Source organism: Triticum aestivum, chromosome 7A (genome assembly GCF_018294505.1).
Source record: "Triticum aestivum cultivar Chinese Spring chromosome 7A, IWGSC CS RefSeq v2.1, whole genome shotgun sequence".
Taxonomy (NCBI): Eukaryota; Viridiplantae; Streptophyta; class Magnoliopsida; order Poales; family Poaceae; genus Triticum; species Triticum aestivum.
This window is the reverse complement of record NC_057812.1, coordinates 38525632-38547705: the sequence shown is the minus strand read 5'-3', so window position 1 is coordinate 38547705 and position 22074 is coordinate 38525632. Positions and strand designations below refer to the sequence as shown.

Below are 22074 nucleotides of genomic sequence, written 5' to 3'. Positions count from 1 at the left end.
GGAGCCCTGACGCGGACGAGAGACGCGGTCGATTGTTGACGGTGTCGGAGAGGCGGAGAGACGTGCTGCGACCTGACACGAAAAGCCGCATGCGGAGTTGGTCAAGATCGTTCCGGCAGGCGGATACGTCGCTGCTGGGTCGGCGACTTGGACTTGGACTCGGAATATATATAGGTTGGTCGGCGTCGTGCGATGCGCTGCCGGCCGTTTGGGTGCGGGACGGCGAGCAAAGACTCGGTAGAGGCTGTTGGGTCGCCGACTTGGACTTGGACAGCCAGAGCAGGTGTGCCACGGCCTGCGGGTAACAGCGCTGTGCATGTGCAACTTTGGGTGCCGTATACCTAACCCACAGAACTCAGCTCTTCTGTCCGTCGGATGCTCTAGATTTCTAGGGACAAAGACTCGGTAGGGATTGCTGTCGATTACAAGTTCGTCATCAGGGGCTCCTCTATGACTCGGCCAAAATTCTGCTGAAGAAAGGCAACGGCAGGTGCACTGTATGCCCTGTTCACTGTGTTAGATGAGCCATGACGTACACCGCCACCACGAGAAAAGTCTGAAATAAACCCTTACTTTATAGAGACCGAGGTAAATGAATCCTCAACTTTAAATCCCGGGTCCCGATAACTGCCACACGTGTGGTGTATCGGATAGTTGTGCCACACGCCTCGTGTGGCATGGACAGCAACCAGCCCACACTCCTACGTGTGGTCAAAACAACTAATGCTCACACACGTCTTTTTTTCCCTCCTGAACTCTCTCACACGCGTACATGTGGGCGAAATTGAAAACGCCCACACGCCCGTATGTCAGGCCTCGTACCCTTCTGGTCCCGCACGCGACGCATGACGCTCACCGCGCGCCCGCAGTTGCCATGGTCCAGACCCTCGTCCATGTTCGTTTATCTGCAGTTGCCATGGTTGCTCAACTGCAGTTGCCATGTATGGTCTGATCTAATGTAGTTGCCATGATTTCATAACTTTAGGAGTTGCCACATACTAACACTAGGCAGTTGAGAGAGTTGCCATGTGCTCACAAGCATGCTAGGGCAGTTGCCATGTAAAATAGAAGAGTTGCCATCTGCTTACGTGCACGTTAGGGCAGTTGCCATGTACGTGCACGTTGGGGCAGTTGCCATGTACCATGCAAAAACACATGCAACTCGGTAAAAGACAGTTGCCATCTGCTTACGTGCATACTAGGCAGTTGCCGTGTACCCTGCAAGAACACATGGCAACTCGGGTAAGAAAAGAAAGTTGCCACCTGCTTATAAAGCACACTAGAGGCAGTTGCCATGTGCGCTGCAAAAACACATGGCAACTAGCAGCTTACGTGTGGGAAAGGAGACGGGCGTGTGGGCGAGATGGCAAATGCCCACACACCAGCCCTTGTGCGTGACTGAAAACTGGTGTGTGGGTGAACTGTTAAACGCCCACAGACCGGCCCCTCCGTGTGGTAAAATGGATGTGTGGGCGAACTATGTCACACACCACACACACGCCTTGTCCTACGTGGCACAAAAAATTAGCCAGATTGTGTCAAGATTCGTGCATATAGTACTGGACGGTGATGGATGCGTGTGGTCGAGATGGTCAACGCCCACACGTGTGGGCGTTAACATCTCCGTAAATCCCTGAAGTTGGTTGGTACCCTTATCTCTTTCACTCCGGTCTATTCTAACACTAGTCATGTTCGGCGCACCGGGAAAAGAGATGATCCCAGTCCGGTGCAGGAGCTATTCTCACCAAAAGTACGGGTCCGCAAGTCATATTACTCTCTCCCCTATTATCTTCTTCTTTGGAGCTGCTAAAAATCAGTCGACTGAGACTTCGCGAAGTCTGAGTCGACTCGCGAGCCGTCCGATCCGTTTGTTGCTTGTAGATTCACGCTGGGTTGTTTTTGTGCCTTTTTTCGGCCTGTCTAAGGCGCGGTGGGCTCGGACCAGTCCGTTCGCCTTTTTCTACGTCGAAGCGCGGCCGAGGGTGAGCGTTTTTCTTTTTCGTGGGCTGGGCTTTTCTGTTTGTCTGTTTCTATCTTGATTTTTTTCTCGGTCCGCTTTCTTCTTTTTGACGTTTTGTTATAGGGGAGGGGAGGTGGCCACCGGTGGTAAATTAGAGGAGGGGAAGCTGCAGTCATTCGTCTCTATCCATTCCCCTCTCCCCCATTCTCTCTCTATCACTTTTTACCTCTGTCAAAATCTGAAGATCTCTGCAGCAAACGAAGGAATTGCTGTGCTGCTCAACGTCCAACGAGAGTATGGGGGACGCTGCTGATGGAGTAAGTGCTACCCCCCTCTTTTTCTTCCATCTTTGTTTTTCCATTTGATTTGTTGGACGAGAGTAGTAGATCTGAGGGAGTTTTGAGTTACATTTTCTTGTTTTTGTTGGGCGAGAGCAGTATACCTGATTTGAAGCATAGAATCGATTCTTTTTTTATTCAAGCAGTGATATGTAGAGTGTCCACTTTTTTGTATGTGTTGAGAATTATTACTGACCCAGACCACCTCATTTTTTGTTACTGAACCCATACCCCCTGAAATCAGTAGCATGTTTTTGTGAAATCAGTAGAATGGCTGAGGATTCCTTTTTTGTTTGTGGAATACAGTGGCTCAGTCTGTTGTTTTTGTTATTTTTTAGATTGTTTAATGAAACCCCTACTTATTTTACTGGAATCAAGAGAGATACTTACTGAATCTATCATTAGGGGAGTGGGTATCTTCTTTTGTTTTTTCAGATTTTGTTATGGGACCCTATTCTTAATCAGTAGCATGTTTGTGAAATTACTGAACCCCACCCCCCTCATATATATTACTGAACCCAAACCCATCAAAATGAGTAGCATTTTTGTGAAATCAGTAGTATGTTTTGATTATTTTTTTGTTGAATGGAGTGGCTTAGTCTGTTGTTTTAGTTTTAGTTTTTTAGATTTTAATGAAACCCTATTTTTGTTTACTAGAAACAATAGAGATAATTTACTGAATCTATCAATAGAGAGTGTGGTATCCTTATTTTGTTTTTTCAGATTTTTCATATGGAACCTTTTTTTATTAATGAGTAGCATGTTTTTTGAAATCTTTCCCCTGTAATAAGAGAAAGATTTGTTACAGAATATGTCACTAGGTAGGAGGGGGCATGTTTATTTGTTTTTGTCAAATTTCTGGCTGAAACTGTACTAATCAATAGCATGTTCAAAACTCTCTTGTTTTTCTGGAATATAAGAGAATGATTATTAGATTGAAGCATAGAATCTGAGGGGATATTTTTTGTCCAAATTTTTTTATTGATTGAAATGTTTGTGTGCCTAATTCAGTAGATATGAGAGGATCTTTTTCATTCGGGTTAAGTTCAGAGTACTTGTCTTCTAACTTGGCCGCAACTGTGGGGATCTTTGTTTTTGTCGGAGGGGGCGGCGTTGAGAGAGAGAGAGGAGCCTAGTTGCATGCTCAACTTTAGGCATGCAACTGCATGTCTTATAACTTGGTTGCAACTCGAGTTTTCATTTTTGTTGTACTGGTAGAGGGGCCAGTTGCATGTCCCACAACAGGCACGCAACTGCATATCTTCTAACTTGGTCGTAACTGGGAACCTTTGATTTGTCGGAGGGGCGGCGTTGAGAGAGAGAGGGGACAGTTGCATGGCCCACACTAGGCACACAACTGCATGTCTTTTCCCAACATGGTCGCAATTGCATGTATTATAACTTGGTCGCAACTCGAGTTTCATTTTTTGCTATATGAGGAGAGGGGCCAGTTGCATGTCCCATACTAGGACACGAAAAAGCATATCTTCTTACTTGGTCGCAACTGGGGACCTTTGTTTTTGTCGGAGGGGGTAGCGTCGAGAGAGATGGGCCCAGTTGCATGTCCCACAATAGGCACGCAACTGCATGTCTTCTAACTTGGTCGCAACTGGGTGGGCCTTTGTTTTTTGTCGGAGGGGGCGGCGTTGAGAGAGAGGGGCCAGTTGCATGTCCCACATAGGCACGCAAGTGCATCTCTTGTAACATGGTCGCAACTAGGGACCTTTGATTTATCGGAGGGGCGGTGCCGAGAGAGAGAGGGGGCCAGTCGCATGCCCCATACTAGGCACGCAATTGCATGTCTTCCAGCATGGTCGCAACTGCATGTCTTATAACTTGGTTGCAACTCGGTTTTAATTTTTGTTATACGGGAAGAGGCACCAATTACTTGTCCCACAACAGGCACACAACTGCATGTCTTCTAACTTGGTCGCCACTGGGGACATTTCTTTTGTCGGAGGAGGCGGCGTCGAGAGAGGGGGGCCAGTTGCATGTCTTATAACTTGGTCGCAACTCGGCTTCCATTTTTCTTGTACGGGGAAAGGGGCCAGTTGCATGTCCCACAATAGGACACACAACTGCAGTCTTCTAACTTTGTGGCAACTAGGGACTTTGTTTTGTCGGAGGAGGCAACGTTGAGAGAGAGGGGGCCAGTTGCATGTCCTACACTAGGCACTGCATGTCTTCTAACTTGGTCGCAACTGGGGACCTTTATTTTGTTGGAGGGAGAGGCGTCGAGAGAGAGAGAGAGAGAGAGAGAGAGAGAGAGAGAGAGGGCCAGCTGCATGTCCCACACTAGGCAAATAATTGCATGTCTTCTAATTCCGGCGTCGTCGCAATTGCATGTCTTATAACTTGGTCGCAACTTGACTTCCATTTTTTTGTTGTACGGGGAGAGGGGCCAGTTACATGTCCCACACTAGGCACGCAACTGCATGGGTTCTAACTTGGTCACAATTGGGGGCCTTTATTTTGTCGGAGGGGGCTAGTTGCATGTCCCGCACTAGGCACATAATTGCATGTCTTCTAACTTGGTCGCAATTGAGGGGGCCTTTGTTTTTGTCAGAAGGGACGGCGTTGAGAGAGATGGGGCCAGTTTGCATGTCCCACTACAGGAACGCAACTGCATGTCTTCTAACTTGGACGCAGCTAGGGGACCTTTGTTTTGTCGTAGGAGGCGGCGTCGAGAGAGGGGCCCGTGTTGAGTGATGCCAACAAATGGTGCAAATGGCATATTGTAACAGTTCGTCTGGTATGTCGTGCCAAAACTCAAACAATCACCATATAACTCATACATTTTTCTTGAGTAGCCATCCGCCCAGGGTAAGCACAACACCTTGTTGATGTCCTCATCAGCAACTTTGAATGCATAGTAGAAATTTGTGTGTAACACAAGCTGGAAGCTGCAGAGTTTTATAGATGGCCATGGTTATAACATATCACAATAGAAGATGCATAAGCAATCATCAAAGTTTCACCTGTTCTTGTTGTCATGTTTTTATAACACAAGCATCAGTAAAGTTTGTGTATTCCTGAAGTAGAGTTGAGAATATTCCTGAAGTAAAGTTTGTGTTTTTGATAAAAGGAACTAAAACTGTGTGATGATTTGTTCTAGTGGCTATAATGTTTGTCCAGTTCATATCCTTAGTTTTTTTCTGCCTTTTTGTTTTTTTTTTGTTTTTTGTCCCCTTGTTCACAACACTAATGTCACATATACATTTTGTGAATACAGCAGCACACGAGCACTGACACGGATGAGAAAGGAAGCAACCCTGAAAATAAAACAGACAACTGAAATGCAGAAGGCAAAGAGCAGTGTCTTGGAGATCCAGCGTTAGAAGAGAAAGGATATCATGAAGGAATCACTGACACGGAAGCATGAGAGGGTTCGCTTTTTGAAGAAGTTGCTACAATGGTTAGTAACCTTTTTCTATAAATATTCATGATTTTTTTAGTTTTATTTAGTTGAAACAGTGGGTTAGCTAGGTAACACATGATGTTAACTAGCTGTGTCGCGGCTCCATACTCATGCTAAAGTTTAAACTAACTAATACATGAACTTTTGTTAACTAGCTACTTAATGCAGGGAAGTTAACCAGCCGTGTCAACATGTCTATGTACTCTTGTTGAAACTAGGAAGAGGAGCATCTGCAAGCTGCTAGTCAACTTTAGTACTAAAAAACATCTATAAGTTGCTCTGATCAATTCCATGAACAATGGACAGCACGGTTCTGTTTAGCTAGCTCTGAACAGCAACTCCCCTCCTCATATGTACATTCATAATTTTTTTGTATCGATATTGGTTGGGCCTGGCCTCCAACTTTTTTGTTCAATAACTTTTTCCGGATGTGTGTACAAACAAACAAACAAATCATAACCCAGCCCATCCCAAAGTAGCAAACAAACAAACAGGAAGAAAATAAGCCCAGTTTCTAACCGGATACAACCCAGCAGTACAAGAGCTAGTAAACAGGCCTAATCTACTCGTGATGACGTCAGTCGATTGAGACTTCGCGTCTTCTTCTATCATCTACTCTCCCGATCCTCTTTTCCACTCCACCCTTGATACCCCTTTCTCCCTCCACTATTGATCCGTCTTGAGCCTACCCTGTCCGGGCCGACGACTAGAGTCTGATGATGCTGGAGACATTCGGGCAGCAGGGCCAACACACTGGTGGCGGCGGGGTCTCAGCGGAGCGTGACGGGGCCAGTAGGGCCCGTGCGCGACACGACTAGGACTAGGGGTCGTGGCGGCCTGCATGCGTGGCGTGAACGTGGCGGCGAGCGCGCCAGCATGCGGCTTGACCATAGCAAGCACGGCGATGCGTGGGTGAACCGGCTGCTGACGTGTGCTACTAGTGGTACCGAGGCACGCGGTGGGCGGCGGTAGCCAGCCTATAGCGTGGTACGTGCGGCTCATACGACGCAGTCATGGCTTGGCATGGCGGCAAGGACCAACACAGCTCAGCCTTGCAAGTTGGCCATCCAGCACGAGGCGCCGGTGGTGGCGTCGAATCGATGACTGCTGAGAGCGGCGGCGCATAGCTGCGAGAAACTGCACGAAGCAGGTGGCATCGGGCATGAAACCGAAGCACGGCTCTGCGGCTGCCAACCAAAGTTCAGCCAGAAACACTGCGGCCAACGGCCGAACGGACACATGGATGCGTACGTCGGCTTGGCACGGCGAGGCTGCCGCCATCGGCGAGCAAATTCCCCTCACCGATCGGTGCTCATGTCGCTGACCATTGTCGCCATCTTGTTGGGCTTGCCCCATGTCGAGGAGCTTTTGAAGAGATGCATATGACACATGGGCCCACAGTCTTGATGATCAACCGAGATAATAATCTTGGCAGTAGACGTCTCCACATGTGAACAGTAAAACTGCTATCGGCGGTAATTCATCTGGTTCATGAGTTTTGTTGGGTGACGACCAACAAATGAGGATTTAGATCATCCATTTTTGTCCTTTTACTATGACCCGATTCGGTGATACACTACAGGAAAATCCCGTTTTCCCGTGTGTTAGCCTATACGCCGCGAGCTATTTATCGGGTACTCGGCTTATGTTCCCTCTAAACCGAGTGTGGGATAAATAACACTCGGCAAACAAAAAGCACTCGGCTTATAATGTTAGCCGAGTGCCCCGAAAAGCCCTCGGCTTCCATAATGCACACGGTATTTATACAAAAAAGCACTCGACTTATAACGCACACTCGGCAAACATATTTGCCACGTGTCTACAATGAAGGTCGTTGACGGCGTCGTCACGGAGCAGCCTATAAACCGTGCGCCCCATCATGGCTCTCGGCTTATACGCCTTATAATTTGAGTGCTTTCACGGCTTACATGTAATATAAGCCGAGTGCTTCCTGAATACACTCGGCTTATCCTTTGCAAAAAATTTGCAAGAACATAAGTTTTAAAATGATTTTGGTTGCATATATATATTTACCATTTAAATATTATTTCTTTCTTCTCTTTCGCAATCATTCTGCCGCGACAGTTTTCATGACCTTATTTTCCATGCCTTCAATTTTCTCATCTCTCTCCACTTATCCTTGAATATTATTCCGGCATGTCATCATGGTCTACTATAACACAAACCACAAGGAGTTAACCCCGGTCAAACCCCTCTCGAGCCCAGTCAAAGGAGATCGCGCAGGCCTTGCAGATCGGTTCATCTTTGAAAACCGTGCGAGGGAGAGTCAAAAGAGCACACCCACCAGCATGCTTCCCAAATATATGCATGAAAGTGTGGTGTGATGTATACATACCCAATACAACACTTGATGCGAACTTGCCTCATAAACACGACAAATACCGCATAAAGGTTCTGCACCTATAGAGGTGCCGCACTTAGCACTACCGGTGAGGAATCTTGAGAAGGTATGTGCACAAACGTGGTGTGGCATGTCACGATGACCTACTGTAACGCAAACCAAGTAGAGTTCACCCCGGTCAAACCCCTCTCGAGTCCGGTCAAAGGCGTAGATCGCGTGGGCCTTGCGGATTGACTCATCTCTGAAAACCATGCGAGGGAAGGTAGTAAGAGCACACCCACCAGTAGGTGGTCCAAATATACGCATGAAATGGTGGTGTGATGCTTAAACATCCAACACTCAACTTTGGTGTGGCATTTGCTACACAAACACGACAATCTTGTAGGAAGGATATGCACCTACAATGTTAGCATGGTCTTGTTGGGTAACGTTGCAGAAAATTAAAATTTTTTCTACGGTTTCACCAAGATCCATCTATGAGTTCATCTAAGCAACGAGTCAAGGGAGTGAGTTTGCATCTACATACCACTTGTAGATCGCGTGCGGAAGCTTGCAAGGGGATGGTGATGATGGAGTCATACTCGACGTGATTCAGATCACCGATGTCCAAGTGCTGAACGGACAGCACCTCCGCGTTCAACACACGTACGGGACGGGAGACGTCTCCTTCTTCTTGATCCAGCAAGGGGGAAGGAGAGGTTGATGATGATCCAGCAGCACGACGGCGTGGTGGTGGATGCAGCAGAACTCCAGCAGGGCTTCGCTAAGCATCTACGGGAGGAGGACGAGGTGTAGCAGGGGGAGGGAGGCGCCAAGGCAATAGGTGTTTTTTTGCCCTCCCCCCTGCCCTCCTTTATATAGGACCCCAGGGGGGGTGCCGGCCCTGGGAGATTGGATCTCCCAAGGGGGCGGCGGCCAAGGGGGGGAGGAGTGCCCCCCAAGGCATGTGGTGCGCCCTCCCCCCCCGACCCTAGGGTTTCAACCCTAGGCGCAGGGGGTGGGCCTAGGGGGGCGCACCAGCCCACTATGGGCTGGCTCCCCTCCCACGTCAGCCCATGGGACCCTCCGGGATGGGTGGCCCCACCCGGTGGACCCCCGGGACCCTTCCGGTGGTCCCGGTACATTACCGGGTGACCCCGAAACTTTCCTGATGGCCGAAATACCACTTCCTATATATTATTCTTTACCTCCGAACCATTCCGAAACTCCTCGTGACGTCCGGGATCTCATCCGGGACTCCGAACAACATTCGGTATGCTGCATACTCATATTCATACAACCCTAGCGTCACCGAACCTTAAGTGTGTAGACCCTACGGGTTCGGGAGACACGTAGACATGACCGAGAGACTCTCGGGCAATAACCAATAGCGGGGTCTGGATACCCATGTTGGCTCCCACATGCTCCTCGGTGATTTCATCGGTTGAACCACGATGTCGAGGATTCGATCAAACCCTGTATACAATTCCCTTTGTCAATCGGTACGTTACTTGCCCGAGACTCGATCGTCGGTATCCCAATACCTTGTTCGGTCTCGTTACCGGCAAGTCACTTTACTCGTACCGTAATGCATGATCCCGTGGCCAACACCTTGGTCACCTTGAGCTCATTATGATGATGCATTACCGAGTGGGCCCAGAGATACCTCTTCGTCATACGGAGTGACAAATCCCAGTCTCGATCCATGTCAACCCAATAGACACTTTCGGAGATACCTGTAGTGCACCTTTATAGTCACCCAGTTACGTTGTGACGTTTGATACACCCAAAGCACTCCTACGGTATCTAGGAGTTACACGATCTCATGATCGAAGGAAGAGATACTTGACATTGGCAAAGCTCTAGCAAACGAACTACACGATCTTTGTGCTATGCTTAAGATTGGGTCTTGTCCATCACATCATTCTCCTAATGATGTGATCCCGTTATCAACGACATCCAATGTCCATAGCCAGGAAACCATGACTATCTGTTGATCACAACGAGCTAGTCAACTAGAGGCTCACTAGGGACATATTGTGGTCTATGTATTCACACGTGTATTACGATTTCCGGATAATACAGTTATAGCATGAATAAAAGACAATTATCATGAACAATGAAATATAATAATATTTTTATTATTGCCTCTAGGGCATATTTCCAACAGTCTCCCACTTGCACTAGAGTCACCAATCTAGTTACATTGTGATGAATCGAACACCCATAGAGTTCTGGTGTTGATCATGTTTTGCTCGCGAGAGAGGTTTAGTCAATGGATCTGCGACATTCAGATCCGTATGTACTTTGCAAATTTCTATGTCTCCATCTTGAACATTTTCACGGATGGAGTTGAAACAATGCTTGATATGCCTGGTCTTCTTGTGAAACCTGGGCTCCTTGGCAAGGGCAATAGCTCCAGTGTTGTCACAGAAGAGTTTGATTGGCCCCGACGCATTGGGTATGACTCCTAGGTCGGTGATGAACTCCTTCACCCAAATCGCTTCATGCGCTGCCTCCGAGGCTGCCATGTACTCCGCTTCACACGTAGATCCCGCCACGATGCTCTGCTTGCAGCTGCACCAGCTTACTGCTCCACCATTCAACATATACACGTATCCGGTTTGTGACTTAGAGTCATCCGGATCTGAGTCGAAGCTAGCGTCGACGTAACCCTTTACGACGAGCTCTTCGCCTCCTCCATAAATGAGAAACATGTCCTTTGTCCTTTTCAGGTACTTCAGGATATTCTTGACTGCTGTCCAGTGTTCCTTGCCGGGGTTACTCTGGCATCTTGCTACCAAACTTACGGCAAGGTTTATATCAGGTCTGGTACACAGCATGGCATACATAATAGATCCTATGGCTGAAGCATAGGGGATGACACTCATCTCTTCTTTATCTTTTGCCGTGGTCGGTGACTGAGCCGAGCTCAATCTCACACCTTGTAACATAGGCAAGAACCCTTTCTTGGACTGATCCATTTTGAACCTTCTCAAAATCTTATCAAGGTATGTGCTTTGTGAAAGACCTATGAGGCGTCTCGATCTATCTCTATAGATCTTGATGCATAATATATAAGCAGCTTCTCCAAGGTCCTTCATTGAAAAACATTTGTTCAAGTAGGCCTTAATGCTGTCCAGAAATTCTATATTATTTCCCATCAAGAGTATGTCATCTACATATAATATGAGAAATGCTACAGAGCTCCCACTCACTTTTTTGTAAACGCAGGCTTCTCCATAAGTCTGCATAAACCCAAACGCTTTGATCATATCATCAAAGCGAATATTCCAACTCCGAGATGCTTGTACCAGCCCATAAATGGATCGCTGGAGCTTGCATACTTTGTTAGCGTTCTTAGGATCGACAAAACCTTCCAGCTGCATCATATACAGTTCTTCCTTAAGATGCCCGTTAAGGAATGCCGTTTTGACGTCCATCTGCCATATCTCATAATCATAGTATGCGGCAATTGCTAACACGATCCGGACAGACTTCAGCTTCGCTACGGGAGAGAATGTCTCGTCGTAGTCAATCCCTTGAACTTGTCGATAACCCTTAGCGACAAGTCGAGCTTTATAGATGGTAACATTGCCATCCGCGTCCGTCTTCTTCTTAAAGATCCATTTGTTTTCTATCGCTCGCCGATCATCGGGCAAGTCTGTCAAAGTCCATACTTTGTTTTCATACATGGATTCTATCTCGGATTTCATGGCTTCAAGCCATTTGTTGGAATCTGGGCCCGCCATCGCTTCTTCATAGTTCGAAGGTTCACCGTTGTCTAACAACATGATTTCCAGGACAGGGTTGCCATACCACTCTGGTGCGGAACATGTCCTTGTGGACCTACGAAGTTCAGTAGCAACTTGATCCGAAGTACCTTGATCATCATCATTGTTTTCCTCTTCGATTGGTGTGGGCATCATAGGAACATTTTCCTGAGCTGCACCACTTTCCCGTTCGAGAGGTAGTACTTCATCGAGTTCTGCTTTCCTCCCACTTATTTCTTTCGTGAGAAACTCTTTTTCCAGAAAGCATCCGTTCTTGGCAACAAAGATCTTGCCCTCGGATCTTAAGTAGAAGGTATACCCGAAAGTTTCCTTAGGGTATCCTATGAAGACGCATTTTTCCGACTTGGGTTTGAGCTTTTCAGGTTGAAGTTTCTTGACATAAGCATCGCATCCCCAAACTTTTAGAAACGACAGCTTAGGTTTCTTCCCAAACCATAATTCATACGGTGTCGTCTCAACGGATTTAGACGGTGCCCTATTTAAAGTGAATATAGTTGTCTCTAGAGCGTATCCCCAAAATGATAGCGGTAAATCGGTAAGAGACATCATAGACTGCACCATATCCAATAGAGTGCGATTACGACGTTCGGACACACCGTTTCGCTGAGGTGTTCCAGGCGGCGTGAGTTGTGAAACGATTCCATATTTCCTTAAGTGTGTACCAAATTCATGACTTAAGTATTCTCCTCCACGATCTGATCGTAGGAACTTTATCTTTCGGTCATGTTGATTCTCCACCTCATTCTGAAATTCCTTGAACTTTTCAAAGGTCTCAGACTTGTGTTTCATTAAGTAGACATACCCATATCTACTTAAGTCATCAGTGAGAGTGAGAACATAACGATATCCTCCGCGAGCCTCAACGCTCATTGGACCGCACACATCGGTATGTATGATTTCCAACAAGTTGGTTGCTCGCTCCACTGTTCCGGAGAACGGAGTCTTGGTCATTTTGCCCATGAGGCATGGTTCGCATGTGTCAAACGATTCATAATCAAGAGACTCTAAAAGTCCATCAGCATGGAGCTTCTTCATGCGCTTGACACCAATGTGACCAAGGCGGCAGTGCCACAAGTATGTGGGACTATCGTTATCAACTTTACATCTTTTGGCATCCACACTATGAACATGTGTAATATTACGCTCGAGATTCATTAAGAATAAACCATTGACCATCGGAGCATGACCATAAAACATATCTCTCATATAAATCGAACAACCATTATTCTCGGACTTAAATGAGTAGCCATCTCGTATTAAACGAGATCCAGATACAATGTTCATGCTCAAACTTGGCACTAAATAACAATTATTAAGGTTGACGGCGATCACATCGACTCTGGAACCATTCCCGAGGCGCATCGTCACCTCGTTCTTCGCCAGTCTCCGTTTATTCCGCAGCTCCTGCTGTGAGTTACAAATATGAGCAACGACACCGGTATCAAATACCCAGGAGTTACTACGAGTACTGGTAAGGTACACATCAATTACATGTATATCAAATATACCTTTGGTGTTGCCGGCCTTCTTATCCGCTAAGTATTTGGTGCAGTTCCGCTTCCAGTGACCCTTCCCCTTGCAATAAAAGCACTCAGTCTCAGGCTTGGGTCCATTCTTTGACTTCTTCCCGGCAACTGGCTTACCGGGCGCGGCAACATCCTTGCCGTCCTTCTTGAAGTTCTTCTTGCCCTTGCCCTTCTTGAACTTAGTGGTCTTATTGACCATCAACACTTGATGTTCTTTCTTGATTTCAGCCTCTGCTGACTTCAGCATAGAAAACACTTCAGGAATGGTCTTTTCCATCCCCTACATGTTGTAGTTCATCACAAAGCTCTTGTAGCTTGGTGGGAGCGACTGGAGGATTCTGTCAATGACCGCCTCATCAGGAAGGTTAATATTCAGCTGGGTCATACGGTTGTGCAACCCAGACATCTTGAGTATGTGCTCACTGACAGAACTATTTTCCTCCATCTTACAACTATAGAACTTGTCGGAGACATCATATCTCTCGACCCGGGCATGAGCTTGGAAAACTAGTTTCAGCTCTTCGAACATCTCATATGCTCCGTGATGCTCAAAACGCTTTTGGAGCCCCGGTTCTAAGCTGTAAAGCATGCCGCACTGAACGAGGGAGTAATCATCAGCACGAGTTTGCCAAGCATTCATAATGTCTTGGTTCTCTGGGACGGGAGCGTCACCTAGCGGTCCTTCTAGGACATATTGTTTCCAGGCAGCTATGAGGATGATCCTCAGGTTCCGGACCCAGTCCGTATAGTTGCTGCCATCATCTTTCAGCTTGGTTTTCTCTAGGAACGCGTTGAAGTTCATGTTGACATTAGCGTTGGCCATTTGATCTACAAGACATATTTGCAAAGGTTTTCAGACTAAGTTCATGATAATTAAGTTCTAATCAAATTATGAACTCCCACTCAGATTAGACATCCCTCTAGTCATCTAAGTGTTACACGATCCGAGTCGACTAGCCCGTGTCCGATCATCACGTGAGACGGACTAGTCATCGTCGGTGAACATCTTCATGTTGATCGTATCTTCCATATGACTCGTGTTCGACCTTTTGGTCTCCGTGTTCCGAGGCCATGTCTGCACATGCTAGGCTCGTCAAGTTAACCCTAAGTGTTTTCGCTGTGTAAAACTGTCTTACACCCGTTGTATGTGAACGTAAGAATCCATCACACCCGATCATCACGTGGTGCTTAGAAGCGACGAACTGTAGCAACGGTGCACAGTTAGGGGAGAACACTTCTTGAAATTTTTGTAAGGGATCATCTTATTTACTACCGTCGTCCTAAGTAAACAAGATGCATAAACATAATAAACATCACATGCAATTATATAGTTGTGACATGATATGGCCAATATCATATAGCTCCATTGATCTCCATCTTCGGGGCTCCATGATCATCTTGTCACCGGCTTGACACCATGATCTCCATCATCATGATCTCCATCATCGTGTCTTCATGAAGTTGTCACGCCAACGACTACTTCTACTTCTATGGCTAACGCGTTTAGCAATAAAGTAAAGTAAGTTACATGGCGTTCTTCAATGACACGCAGGTCATACAAAAATAAAGACAACTCCTATGGCTCCTGCCGGTTGTCATACTCATCGACATGCAAGTCGTGAATCCTATTACAAGAACATGATCTCATACATCACAATTCATCATTCATCACAACTTCTGGCCATATCACATCACATGATCAATTGCTGCAAAAACAAGTTAGACATCCTCTAATTGTTGTTGCATCTTTTACGTGGCTGCAATTGGGTTCTAGCAAGAACGTTTTCTTACCTACGAATAACCACAACGTGATTTTGTCAACTTCTATTTACCCTTCATAAGGACCCTTTTCATCGAATCCGCTCCAACTAAAGTGGGAGAGACAGACACCCGCCAGCCACCTTATGCAACTAGTGCATGTTAATCGGTGGAACCGGTCTCACGTAAGCGTACGTGTAAGGTTGGTCCGGGCCGCTTCATCCCACAATACCGCTGAAGCAAGAAAAGACTAGTAGAGGCAAGCAAGTCGACAAGATCCACGCCCACAACAAAATTGTGTTCTACTCCTGCAAAGAGAACTACGCATAGACCTAGCTCATGATGCCACTGTTGGGTAACGTTGCAGAAAATTAAAAAAATTTCTACGGTTTCACCAAGATCCATCTATGAGTTCATCTAAGCAACGAGTCAAGGGAGTGAGTTTGCATCTACATACCACTTGTAGATCGCGTGCGGAAGCTTGCAAGGGGATGGTGATGATGGAGTCGTACTCGACATGATTCAGATCACCGATGTCCAAGTGCTGAACGGACAGCACCTCCGCGTTCAACACACGTACGGGACAGGAGACGTCTCCTCCTTCTTGATCCAGCAAGGGGGAAGGAGAGGTTGATGATGATCCAGCAGCACGACGGCGTGGTGGTGGATGCAGCAGAACTCCAGCACGGCTTCGCTAAGCATCTACGGGAGGAGGACGAGGTGTAGCAGGGGGAGGGAGGCGCCAAGGCAATAGGTGTTTTTTTGCCCTCCCCCCTGCCCTCCTTTATATAGGACCCCGGGGGGTGCCGGCCCTGGGAGATTGGATCTCCCAAGGGGGCGGCGGCCAAGGGGGGGAGGAGTGCCCCCCAAGGCATGTGGTGCGCCCCCCCACCCTAGGGTTTCAACCCTAGGCGCAGGGGGTGGGCCTAGGGGGGCGCACCAGCCCATTATGGGCTGGCTCCCCTCCCACGTCAGCCCATGGGACCCTCCGGGATGGGTGGCCCCACCCGGTGGACCCCCGGGACCCTTCCGGTGGTCCCGGTACATTACGGGGTAACCCCGAAACTTTCCCGATGGCCGAAATACCACTTCCTATATATTATTCTTTACCTCCGGACCATTCCGAAACTCCTCGTGACGTCCGGGATCTCATCCGGGACTCCGAACAACATTCGGTATGCTGCATACTCATATTCATACAACCCTAGCATCACCGAACCTTAAGTCTGTAGACCCTACGGGTTCGGGAGACAGGCAGACATGACCGAGAGACTCTCGGGCAATAACCAACAGCGGGGTCTGGATACCCATGTTGGCTCCCACATGCTCCTCGATGATTTCATCGGTTGAACCACGATGTCGAGGATTCGATCAAACCCTGTATACAATTCCCTTTGTCAATCGGTACGTTACTTGCCCGAGACTCGATTGTCGGTATCCCAATACCTTGTTCGGTCTCGTTACCGGCAAGTCACTTTACTCGTACCGTAATGCATGATCCCGTGGCCAACACCTTGGTCACCTTGAGCTCATTATGATGATGCATTACCGAGTGGGCCCAGAGATACCTCTCCGTCATACGGAGTGACAAATCCCAGTCTCGATCCGTGTCAACCCAATAGACACTTTTGGAGATACCTGTAGTGCACCTTTATAGTCACCCAGTTACGTTGTGACGTTTGATACACCCAAAGCACTCCTACGGTATCCAGGAGTTACACGATCTCATGGTCGAAGGAAGAGATACTTAACATTGGCAAAGCTCTAGCAAACGAACTACATGATCTTTGTGCTATGCTTAAGATTGGGTCTTGTCCATCACATCATTCTCCTAATGATGTGATCCCGTTATCAACGACATCCAATGTCCATAGCCAGGAAACCATGACTATCTGTTGATCACAACGAGCTAGTCAACTAGAGGCTCACTAGGGACATATTGTGGTCTATGTATTCACACGTGTATTACGATTTCCGGATAATACAGTTATAGCATGAATAAAAGACAATTATCATGAACAATGAAATATAATAATACTTTTATTATTGCCTCTAGGGCATATTTCCAACAGGTCTATCATAACACAAACCACGAGGAGTTCACCCCAGTCAAACCCCTCTCGAGTCCAGTCAAAGGCGTAGATCGTGCAAGCCTTGCATATCGGTTCATCTCCGGAAACCGTGCGAGGGAGGGTTGGAACAAGACACCCACCTGCATGTGATCCAAATATATGTATTAAAGGGTGGTTTGATGTTTAAATATCCAATACACAACTTTCTTGCAACACTTGCCACATAAAACACGACAGCCCCACGGGAAGGTTGTCCACCTACAGTGTTGATGCCGCACTTGGCACCGCCGGGAGGGAATCTTGTGAAGTCGTGTGCTCAAAATTATTCTAGCATGTCACCATGGTCTACCGTAACACAAACCAAGAGGATTTCACCCCGGTAAAATCCCTCTTGACCCCGGTCAAAGGCGTAGACCATGCGGGCCTTATGAATCGGCTCATATCGAAAACCATGTGAGGAAGGGTCAGAAGAGCACATCCACCAACATGTGGCCCAATTATATTTTTAAAGGTGCGGTGTGACATCTAAATACCCAATACAACACTTTGATGCGATACTTGCCTCACAAACACGACATTATCGCACAAAGGTTCTGCACCAATAGAGGTGTTGCAGTTAGTATCGCCGGTGGGGAATCTTGAGAAGGTATGTGCACAAACTTGGTCTGGCATGTCAACATGACCTACCGTAGCACAAACCAAGTAGAGTTAACCCCGTTCAAACCCCTCTCGAGTCCGATCAAAGTCGTAGATCGCGCGGGCCTTGCGGATTGACTCATCTCTGAAAAGCATGCGAGGGAAGGTCGAAAGAGCACACCCACCTTCATGTTGTCCAAATATATGCATGAAAGGGTGGTGTGATTCTTAAACATCCAGTACTAAACTTTTGTGCAGCATTTTCCACACAAACACGACAATCTTGTGGGAAGGATATGCACCTAAAGTCTCGGTGTCGCACTTAGCGCCGGCGGGAGGGAATCTTGTGAAGGCATGTGCTCATACTTGTTCCAGCATGTCACCATGGTCTACCATAACACAAACCATGAGGAGTTCACCCCGGTCAAACCCCTCTCGAGTCCGGTCAAAGGTGTAGACCGCATAGGCCTTGCGTATCGGCTTATCTCCAAAAACCGTGCGAGTGAGGGTTGGAAGAGCACATCCATCTCCATGTGGTCCAAATATATGTATTAAAGGATGGTGTGATGTTTAAATATGCAATACACAGCTTTGGTGTGACACTTTCCACACAAACACGATAGTCCTGCGGGAAGGTTATGCACCTACAGTGCCGATGCCGCACTTGCACCGCCGGGAGGGAATCTTGTGAAGTTGTGTGCTCAAAATTATTCTGGCATGTCACCATGGCCTACCGTAACACAAACCAAGAGGAGTTCACCACGGTGAAACCCTTCTCAACTCCGGTCAAAGGCGTAGATCGCGCAGGCCCTACGGATTGGCTCATATCTGAAAACCGTGTGAGGGAGGGTCGAAAAAACACATGACAGAAATGTAGATCGCGACGAGGGAGGGGCGGCGTCGCTGCGGCACGGCCAGATAAGTGTGGTAGTGGAGGGGAGTGGTGGCGCCCGATAGGGTTTGTCTGCGGACAAAATAGAGATCGACCGGTTTGACCGGCTTTTAGAAAAGCCGACCGGTCCAACCGGTTAAGAAATGAAAATACGAAAAAAATATGAAAGAAAAAAAATAAAGTAAAACAAAGAAAATAGTTGGAATGAAATAAGAATGTAAACCGTGTAACACTACTCGACACACGGCTTACATTTTCACGAAGGCGCGGGACGTAGCAAAAATCACGCGCGAAGCTGAAATCCTCTCCCCGCGCCGGCTGAAATCCCCCCAAATCCACAAGCTCACTATGCCCCCCCCCCCCCCCCCCCCCCCCCCGCATTCCCCGCGCCGCCGAAATCCTCTGTGCCCGCCCCGCCGTCTCCGCCCACCCACCCACCGGCCGCCGCGCCACCCCTCCTCCGGCGCCGTTCCTCTCCTCCAGATCTCCCCCGCGCCCACCCCACACATCGCGCTTTTCCTCCCCCGAGCATGCCCGCCGGCCCCCTCCCCCGTTCGCTAGGGTTGAGGTCGTCGGGCCTCCTCCGGCGGCAAGGTGCTCGGCGAGGAGGAGAAGAACGCCGGGAACGTCTCCGCCCGGCCCGAGCTCACCGACACTGGCGCCCCGAGCACCTTCTCCTCAGGCGTCGCCGCCCCGTTCCTCTTAGACTCCGACGCTGCCGGCCACCTGCACCGCCGTCCTCTTCAACTCTTCTGCTTCGTCGATGGTCGCCACCACGCATCGAGGCCCAAGGTAGCGCTCCTCAACTCCTATCCCTCATCTGTGTTCGTGTTGTGCTGGGTCTCAAACGTATCTGAACAAAGCTACCAAGCGAGGCCTGATACGACTGAAGAAATAGAAACTGTACAATGTTGTACGAACCGAAAATAAAAATTGTACAAGGCTTTATAGCATTACCATGGTCAAGTAGCTACCCGACCAACAGATATGGTCACTGTTGTATATGTTCTAATACAAATATGCGTAGTTTGACACTGTCAAAGTAGTATTTTGATTCACTGTCTCGCATAATCAATTTTTTGTGAGTTTCAGAAATTTGTAAAAATTCAGAAGTAAATTAAATTCTGCCAATTTGCAGCCGTGATAGATATAATAACAGAGTACTTTTTAGTTAATAAAAGCTTTCACTCAGGGCAGCAAGAAAAACTTGCATCCAGAGTAAAAGCTTTTAATGAGTACATATATATAACAGGTACTCGATGTTCTTGTCAACTTCGTCAGTTTGGAGGAAGAAGACTCCCAGGGACACCTCCAACTAAATTGCTCATGGCCAATTATCCTCAGCCCACATAGCACGTAGCACCGACGTGAGGTGAGGATCTCTGTCTTCCAGGATATTAAGTAAACTTTCTGGATCGACTAACATGTGCAGGAGGAGGAGTTGGAGGAGGGAGAGTATGAGGTGGAGGAATCGGCAAAGGACATGGAATGGCCGGTTCTTCAGGAGACCAAAATCTGGTTGCGTGGGGTGTCCACGCTCCCTTCGCGACCATATCCACATAAGGGGATCATTGTTAAACCTGTTGGTGTGAGGTAAGTGCTTCTGTGGACTCTTAACTATGTCTTTACATTCAAGTTTTTTGCAGATACTAACTTACTTGCCTTTCCATTGTGCAGGGCCTTGGTGGTTATTCCAGAAGGCACAATCCCGCCACGACAGCCAAGCACCATTATTGGATGTCTTTGTAGGCATTATTACCCCGGCCTACTTCCCATAGGAGACGGTGAGGAGGAGCCAGCTTGGTCTTGGGAGCACTGGAAACGCGCTCCAGATACGAAAGACAATTGGGACAGGGAGTACCGCAGTGCTGCTGAGCGGGTGGTCAACGATTTTTGGATAAAATTCTTTGTCAATTTTCTTAGTTATTTCTTTGCCAATATTCCAAATCATTGCATTGATAATTGTCTTATGCGAATCTATGCACTTTGGTAGGACTTCTTTACTTGCGTTGAGGGTATGGAGGATGAAGCTAATGAGGTCGTGGAGGAGATTGCCAAGAAGATTGTCCAAGACATGCCTTACGAGGCTCGCGTCAATGCCGTGGTCAAGTATTTCGCGCATGAACGCAAGATGCTTCTTAAAAAGCCGTGTACTGTAAGCCGTGAAAAACACTCGGCTTATATATAAACCAAGCGTAAAACGGCATGAGCCTAGTGTTTTGGGCACTCGGCTTATAATTTTTTTCCTGTAGTGATAGCTATCCCGTTGGGCTATGACGTGAAGGGGTGTTCGTTGCCTTTATATTTTTTGTCCGCTGGATCAAGGAGTAAATATCAAGTCTTTAGTTAAGACATTTCGTTCCCTTGTGTTTACCAGATGTTAACTTATTAATTCTGCAACACGCCTATTTAAGAAACTTTTCTAATCTTTATTGACGGTCAGGCCTGGACCATGATCTGTTCCGATTTTTACATGAGACAAGATACACATAAAAATGAGTTTGCTAGCTGTGTCATCCATCATCTGCCACTCCAGTGACATTGTTATTTCTTGCGCTTAATAGATGCAGCTGCACGTCGGAGTGGGATCGGGATTGCAGTAGGCTTGTTCCGGGTTGTAGCCAAAACTTTTGCAGATGCTTTTGCACGTTTCCCTGTTTCCCGGCGTAACCGGGTCCTGGCAAACCGCCTCCGGCGTGCACCAGCTGGGTGGGTCGACTGCACAGCGGCACGAACAGAGATGAACGGTCAGTTTTGTACCAAGAGAAAGAAAGAACAGATCTATAAAGAAGATGATGGAAGCAAATTTTGCTGAAATTTGAGATGGGCTCTAGGCCCATATAGCAATTTCTGAAAAATCTCTAAGGGCCCATGTGGGTTATATGGCACTAGGTGTGGTGAAAAGTTTAGTCTCACCCCGAAAGTGGAAGGAGAGTTGGAGTGGTTTATAAGGGTTTCTCTTCTACATGCTATTGTAGCTTGAGAAGAGAAGAGGCCCTCGTGCACTCCTCCTCCGCCGCCCGCCTCGCCACGCCACATCATGACGCGCCACGGGTTGCGGGATTGAGCCGAGCCGAGCTCACACCTACACGCTTATTTTTGCCAGTCACTAACGGAGCGTTCTCTGACAGCTGGGCCACGATTTAAGACGTCGGATCGTGGGCTGTCACGGACTCGAACGTGGGTCGAGCCCACGTCTCTCCACGCGGCTGCGCCTATAAGTATGTGGTGTCTCCTAACCCTAGCCGCCACGAACAGATCACATCTGCTCACGCCCACGCCCACCGTCGTTCCTTTGCTGCTGCTGCCGCCGGTGACTCCATCCCGTCCGCCGCGTAC

The 22074-nt window shown here is 47.7% G+C and overlaps 1 protein-coding gene across 3 annotated transcripts; it reads left to right on the top strand.

The window, feature by feature from the left end:
* The first annotated feature begins 19143 nt into the window (after positions 1-19143).
* LOC123153082 (uncharacterized) lies at positions 19144-21167 on the top strand. 3 transcript variants are annotated; one of them, XM_044572377.1, is made up of 4 exons: positions 19144-19527; positions 20017-20328; positions 20413-20632; positions 20729-21167. In XM_044572377.1, the coding sequence occupies exons 2-4, from the start codon at positions 20219-20221 to the stop codon at positions 20921-20923; spliced, it is 525 nt and encodes a 174-aa protein (XP_044428312.1). In that variant the 5' UTR covers positions 19144-19527; positions 20017-20218; the 3' UTR covers positions 20924-21167. The 3 variants fall into 3 exon arrangements, with proteins under 3 accessions (XP_044428312.1, XP_044428313.1, XP_044428311.1); XM_044572378.1 differs by having other exon boundaries at positions 19146-19527; positions 19988-20328; positions 20413-20614; XM_044572376.1 differs by having other exon boundaries at positions 19146-19527; positions 19988-20328.
* Positions 21168-22074: the final 907 nt, after the last annotated feature.

Excerpts from the sequence above, each read along its gene's own strand:
- LOC123153082 (XM_044572377.1), top strand. The coding sequence starts at position 20,219 with ATGGAATGGCCGGTTCTTCAGGAGACCAAAATCTGGTTGCGTGGGGTG. Across the intron at positions 20,329-20,412 it reads GTTAAACCTGTTGGTGTGAG|GGCCTTGGTGGTTATTCCAG; the intron begins GTAAGTGCTTCT and ends TCCATTGTGCAG. Across the intron at positions 20,633-20,728 it reads GGGTGGTCAACGATTTTTGG|GACTTCTTTACTTGCGTTGA; the intron begins ATAAAATTCTTT and ends GCACTTTGGTAG.